The 7,353-nt window shown below is 35.1% G+C and overlaps 1 protein-coding gene across 1 annotated transcript; it reads left to right on the forward strand.

The window, feature by feature from the left end:
- Positions 1–610: 610 nt before the first annotated feature.
- Positions 611–7,353, forward strand: LOC148613647 (uncharacterized). The gene is made up of 2 exons (XM_088586404.1): positions 611–650; positions 6,854–7,353. Exons 1-2 carry the CDS (start codon positions 611–613, stop codon positions 7,351–7,353), a joined length of 540 nt encoding a protein of 179 aa, XP_088442530.1.

Raw genomic sequence — 7,353 nt, forward strand, 5'->3', positions numbered from 1 at the left:
TCTGTAGACTTGATGGAACATATATCGAGAAAACAGAATCAGTCTACAGTAAAGCCTATGATAAGCTGTATGATATGGTTGATGTAACTTATGGCCAAAAGCTTGTAGAACTTTTCATTAAATATCCACCTTCATCATTCACAGCAGAAAAATTCAAACTTGTCAGTCTAATTTTGAACAAGATAATTCCTTTCTGTATTTATCTGATGATATTGAGATTGTTTACTTTGACAGAATATTCAGAGATCTCAAAGAACAGTTAAAAAAAAAAGATATAAAGACAAAGTGATGGGATATACAAAGGAACACAGATTCATGTAAACAATTATTCCTTGAGTTGGATGACAAAGGTGTTAAAGATGATTATGATAACACTAATACACCAATGATTGAAGCATCAAAGATTGTTTTTTATGAATTAGTTAAATATCTCATTTCTATTAAATGTGATGTCAACAAAACAGATAATAATGTCCCTCGGTGTTCACCTTTATACAATTGTTGTGAGAATGGTCATATAAATATTGTAGAACTGTTATTAACTAATGGCGTAAACATTCAAAATGCTTTGTGTGATGCATGTTGGTCGGGTCATATCAATATAGTGAGAATGGCGTTAGAGAGGAATACTGATGTGTCGCAGTGTGGTGGTGAGTGGGGAGAGACTCCACTGTTTGGTGCATGTTTAGGGGGTTATACTGATGTTGTAAGGATAGTTGCTGGAGTAAAATGCTAATGTATCACAGTGTAGTGGTGGGTGGGGATGGACTCCACTGTAAGATGCGAGTGCAATGGGTCAAATTGATGTGACAAGGTTGTTACTAGAGAGAAATGCAGACCCTAGACAGAGAGACAGGGCGGGTGAAACAGTTTTAGATGCAGCAAAGAATGAAACAATTAAAAAACTTCTAAATAATGTCAAGAAAGATTGATATTCATTCTTCATATTTCAATAAACTATTCAAGACTTTTTTTTAAAGTATTTGATATGACTTGTGGGGTTTTATTTAAATTAACTTTTTGTGCTGAACCAGAAAATAAAATTATTTTTATGATTTTCGGAAAAAAAAATGTCTTTCAAATTTGTCAGGAATGTTCTGTACAGTGGATGTTTTTATTATTAGTTGATTATAGTGATTTATATATTTTAAGTATTTGACCCCTTTAAGTATTTGACCCCTGTTGTGGGGTCTCGTTTTACAATTATTTTTCATTATATAAAAGTGATATTTCTAAGATTTGTGGAAAATTTGTTTTTTATTTAAATTTTCTCTCTGCTTCAAAATCACAAAAATGGAGCAGACGTCTTTCATGATATAATTTTATTTATTGTTTTTTTTTTTTTTTTATATTCAATGTTTCACATGTGGGATCTTGTTTTAATCCACTTTTCACGCTGAATCAGAAAATATGATTATGATGGAAAAGATGTTGTTTTTCAGAATTTTCTAGAATGTTTAATATTTTAAGATTTTGACCCCATGTTGTGGGGTCTTGTTTTTATTAAACTTATCTTCCTGCATCAGATAAAAATGGTTTTGTATTGATTTATGCAAAATAGTTGTTTTTCAAAATATCGCAAAAATGAATAAATCGTCTTTATTGATCGTGTACATTTTTTTTTAATTCGATATTTGACATGACTTGTGGAGCCTTGTTTTAATCAACTTTATGTGCTGAATCTGAAAATATAATCGTTTTTATGATTTGTGGAAAAAATAGTTTTTTTTCACAATTTTCTGGAATGTTTTATACATTGAATGTTTTATAGGTTACACACCACCAATTCAAACAATGAGCATTTCGAACGTACACCGAAATAGTCATACGCAGTTATTACCTTCTGTTCCTCATAAAGCCGTGAGACAATATTTCCCATTTTCAAAAACTAAAACTCTTTTGAAAGGAAAATCATTTCTATACATTTTATAAATGCATTTTTCTTCTTGTGCTCGAGCTTCAGCTGTGAATATGGAAGCGCTTGATGGCAACCGTTCAGTCACAGTTCTGTCACCATGGACAGCAGCACATGCAACGCTATCGCCATCTTTTGAGCCATCTGTATACACCGTCGATGTTTGTTTGTTTGTTGGGGTTTAACGTCCGAGCAGCAATATATCAGCTATATTCAGACAATGAACATGAAATGGATGATAAAATGAACATGAAATGAAAAAAAAGGATGGGTCACAAGGATAAAAGGGTCGACAAATTTTGATTGCCATTGGAAAAAGGGGGGATGGGTAAGGTCGGGCAATTTAGCCTCCTGTGGCGGAGCGCAAAGGTTCCTACTCCTATCGAATACCACAGCAGGGTTCTTTAACGTGCGAGGAACGTGGCATCTTTCCCAACACGGTGCACCACTATGGTTTGCGGTCAGGTTTTCCGTATTATAGCCTGAGAACCCCAGCATGTAACACGCCAGGGGTACCCCATTCCACCACCTGGGGCACACATCCCAGTTGCTCTGTGGGCAGAGCGCCCTAGCCCCCGGCTAGGTTTCTGAGCACTATTTAGTCGCCTTTTACGACAAGCTTAGCGCTGCTGCAGGCCTATTCTTTTAACACCCGGACCTGCACGAGGCGTATACACCGTCGAAAAATCTGGATAATTTGCTTTAATTTTAGAAAATTTTTGTTGTAAAAATAAAGGATTGGTATTGGACTTTTTATATTCACGAAGTTCAAAAATGAAAGAAGGGTGTGAAAGCTCCCATGGAGGGCATTTCGAAGTAACAACAGGTGTCACTGCATTGGTCGTAAGTTTACTCACATATTGAAGACCTAATTTTAAACGTCTGTCTCCAAGGGATGGTTCATTTGCCTCGGCATAAAGGCTCTCAATAGGAGAGGTTCTGAAGGCACCAAGGCAAAGTCGCAACCCCTGGTGGTTTTTGTTTGTTTGTTGGGGTTTAACGTCCGAGCAGCAATATTTTAACTATATTCAGACAATGAACATGAAATGGATGATAGGTTTCTGAGCACTATTTAGTCGCCTTATACGACAAGCTTAGCGCTGCTGCAGGCCTATTCTTTTATTACCCGGACCTGCACGGGGCACCCATGGTGGTGAAAAGCGTCTAAAATTTGATGGTAAGATTTTTTGGCGGAACCATAAACAATAGATCCATAATCAAGTTTAATCGTTCGTTGAAGCTAACACTCTCATCGTGCGTTTAAACGCATGATAAACGAACGCTCCTAGCGTGAATTTAAACGCATGGTAGACGACCGCTCATATCGTGCGTTTAAACGCACGATAGATGAACGACGAAAAATAATAATAATGACATATAATGAAAACAGAAAAAATAGAAAATAGAATTAATGAAATTATATAAATTAATAATAGCAAAAAAAATATCAGTAAAATCAAGTAAGTAATCAAAGTACAAAAATAAACGAACGCTCGTATCGTGCTATTCAACGAACACTTCTATCGGGCGTTTAAAAGACCGCTCCCATTGTGCGTTTAAACGAAAGTAAAACGCGTGTACAAGGTAAGTATCAAGTGACGGGACTTATTTTCATAAATATTAATTCTTCAGCAAAGAGGCTAATTCATTTCTTAACCTCAAAACAAAAGTGAAAGTAAAATAAAGTATATTCTTAAATTAGTTAGACCTTTGTTATTTTTTTTCTTATTCTATTATTATTGTTTGTTTGTTGCGGTTTAACGTCCGAGCAGCAATATTTCAGCTATATTCAGACGATGAACATGAAATGGATGATAAAATGAACATGAAATGAAAAAAAGAAAGGATGGGTCACAAGGATAATAGGGTCGACAAATTTTGATTGCCACTGGAAAAAGGGGGGATGGGTAAGGTCGGGCAATTTAGCCTCCTGTGGCGGAGTGCAAAGGTTCCTACTCCTATCGAATACCACAGCAGGGTTCTTTAACGTGCGAGGAACGTGGCATCTTTCCAAACACGGTGCACCATTATGGTTTGCGGTCAGGTTTTCCGTATTATAGCCTGACAACCCCAGCATGTAACACGCCAGGGGTACCCCATTCCACCACCTGGGGCACACATCCCAGTTGCTCTGTGGGCAGAGCGCCTAGCCCCCGGCTAGGTTTCTGAGCACCATTTAGTCGCCTTATACGACAAGCTTAGCGCTGCTGCAGGCCTATTCTTTTAACACCCGGACCTGCACGGGGTTTCTATTATTATTATTATTATTATTGTTGTTTAAATTGTTAATTGCACTTAAAATGATTTTGGACATTTCCTTGAAGTACATAGTCAAAAGTTATATTGATACGGTTTGTTTATTTAAAACGTTTACTATAGAACGCTATGGTGCAAACAATACAAGGCTGAGACCTATATAATGATTTTGAATATATGGATGTTTATTTTTTCTTCCGTATATGACGAATACACATTCTATTTCTTTTTTCTTTTTTTATAATTTTGTTTTTGTCTAACGCAATAACAACTGAAATAATAATTTGTTGAAACGCTCAATTTTTCTCCTGTGTATACTATCAATAAATATATTACATAAGAGAGACTACAAATTTTAATTCAAAGCAGTTTCTTGACGAGGGATTTCATTGCACCTTTTAGTACTCTTTTGAGACAGATACGTATTCGGGTAGATGCCTCTATTGATCTTATCTATTACAACAGGTTTGAAATTTTAAAACATCAAAGAGATTCAAATGTTTATACATGTAAGCCTGTAGCATGTTTATTACGTAATAAGAAATCCAGAAAAAGCTGTTTTATATCAACTCTTTGACATGACAACTATGATTATATAAAATCAAGTATTATTCTTCGCACTATCTGGAAAGAACGTCTATATTCAATTGATTCCAGTTCTGTAAGTATAGTCATACATTGTAACACAGTGTATGGCTTTATATATCGTATAGCGGGTAATTTTCGCTTGTGCAAAATTTCGCATTTTTTTCTATAGATCGAGATATCAAATTTTCGCAGTCTTTATTTATCGCATTTTCAGATTGATTAAATGAATATTATATGTAAAATATCTGGATTTAAATTTAGCGTGCGTTTACCAGCGCAATTCCTCAACGAATGTTGCAGAAATTAGAACCTCGCAAGAAATGCCAGATGTAAGATAATAATTGGATTGTTTTGTTTGTTGGGGTTTAACGTCCGAGCAGCAATATTTCAGCTACATTCAGACGATGAACATGAAATTGATGATAACATGAACATGAAATGATGATGAAATAAAAAAGGGATGGGACACAAGGATAATGGGGTCGACAAATTTTGATTGCCACTGGAAATAGGGAGAGATGGGTAGGGTCGGGCAATTTAGCCTCCTGTGGCGGAGCCCTATGATTCCTACTCCGGGAGAATACCACAGTAGGGTTCTTTAACGTGCGAGGAAAGTGGCATCTTTCCCAACACGGTGTACCACTATGGTTTGCGGTCAGGTTTTCCGTATTATTGCCTGACAACCCCAGCATGTAACACGCCAGGGTAACCCCATTCCACCACCTGGGGCACACATCCCAGTTGCTCTGTGGGCAGAGTGCCCTAGCCCCGGCTAGGGTTCTGAGCACTATTTAGTCGCCTTTTACGACAAGCTTAGCGCTGCTGCAGGCCTATTCTTTTAATACCCGGACCTGCACTGGCCCTATATACAGATTCAATAGTTTTTTATAACATTATCTTAAATAATACTATTTTCTTTCCTACTTAATTAATTCAAGATTTTAAATATATAATGATCGAACGTGACATAACTCTATATGTTGCAAATATCTGCAGGCACAGGGGATACTAAGTAAAAGAAAATCCGATAACATGATACACAACAGAAATACTCTGGGATCAATTTATTTTTTTTTTTATTTTTTTATTTTTTTTTTTAGATGGATATTTAAAATAGAAATATTTGAAATTTTTCAGATATCGACGACGTAATTACAGTATTGTCGTAGACAGTTTACTCCCAAGATTGCATTTATGGCTCGCGATTTCTTCAGTTGTATTTTACATTTTGTCACAGTTCTTGCACATTTTTGTGGATGTATCGTAATTGGTGAGTTCATGAGTTCATTTTAAAATATCTATATTATTTATGATATAAAAATGATCTTTTGTCACGGTCAGTATACATTTTTGTAGCCTATTTTTAAGGACCAAATATAATATGGGGTTAATTCAGCAATATGAAATAAATAAAAAAAAATGTTAAAATTTTTAACAGTGATAGTGATTACTCAAGGAAAAAAAACATATCGCGAACCCTTGCGGTATAATAAATTGGAAAATCCATTGAAATTAATAGTTTGTTATTGTTATAAATATTTTGTACTTTTTACTGTGTTAAAAAATGGGAATAATTAGTTTAATTTCCCGGAGGCATAACTTTACGTTAACGACGGGAAATAAACATACCATACGAGTTTTATTATTCTTTTTTTTTTCATTTCGATATATGATATATGGTCAAGTAAAATAACAGACAAATTGGATTCGGAAGCAAGATATGATTATAATATCTAGCTAAATAGCTAAAACAAACAATATAGTCGGACATATTGAAAGCAAATAAATAAAAACATGTATAGCTACGGAAGAAACCAAACATATTTTTACAGTTCGTTATTTTAAATTTAAAAGCCAATGCAAATTATTTGTGATTTAACAGAATTATCACAATATCTTTTTATTACAGTATGACTATACTAGAACATGTCATGTTGAAAATCTTTCCTGATACACAAGTTGTTTGTACTCACATTACCTTATTTGGTATATTTTGTATTTTCTGCAGATGAACCTTAATGAAGAAGTTATATATGACAATTAGAATTAAAAAAAGTTTCAAAAATAGTTAAAATGTTGGGTTATTCTTTTAAGGTTTTGAAGTGATCTATAGGATAGACTCTCCAGACTGTGGAAACCTTTCCCCAGCGTTAATGTTATTACAAACGATAGATTTACGTCATTATGGCGTCAGTGTAGGAAACAATAAATCATTTATGTTTAAGGTGAAAGCCAAAAAAGAAATAGCTATTTATGCAACAGACACTATCAATACCTCTATTGCTGAAAACTACTATTGTCTTTATATTGGTGGTGATTTTAACCAGTGGAGTAAAATAAGACTTAAACGGGAAGGGAAAATATTAGACAAAAAAATTGAATACGGAACCCACGTGCACGCAAATGGGTCTGAATACAACCCTTTCTGGTTTCATTGGGGAAATGGAGACATCCGTGGTGGATTTGGGAACACAGTCGGTACACAGACGTTTATAGAGTGGAACGATTTAGATGCTTTTGACGTGAAAGGGTTAGGCATAGCAACCTGTTGGGGATCAACGGGGTCATGGATATTCAAAGTGGACGGTAAATAA

The sequence above is a fragment of the Perna viridis genome, chromosome 6 (assembly GCF_037379345.1).
Source record: "Perna viridis isolate PV_CMFRI_1.1 ecotype Kerala chromosome 6, ASM3737934v1, whole genome shotgun sequence".
Taxonomy (NCBI): Eukaryota; Metazoa; Mollusca; class Bivalvia; order Mytilida; family Mytilidae; genus Perna; species Perna viridis.

Bases quoted from the DNA above. Each gene is read 5' to 3' on its own strand.
- LOC148613647 (XM_088586404.1), top strand. From the start codon at position 611: ATGGCGTTAGAGAGGAATACTGATGTGTCGCAGTGTGGTG. The intron at 651-6,853 runs GTGAGTGGGGAG...TATTCTTTTAAG, and splicing joins TGATGTGTCGCAGTGTGGTG to GTTTTGAAGTGATCTATAGG.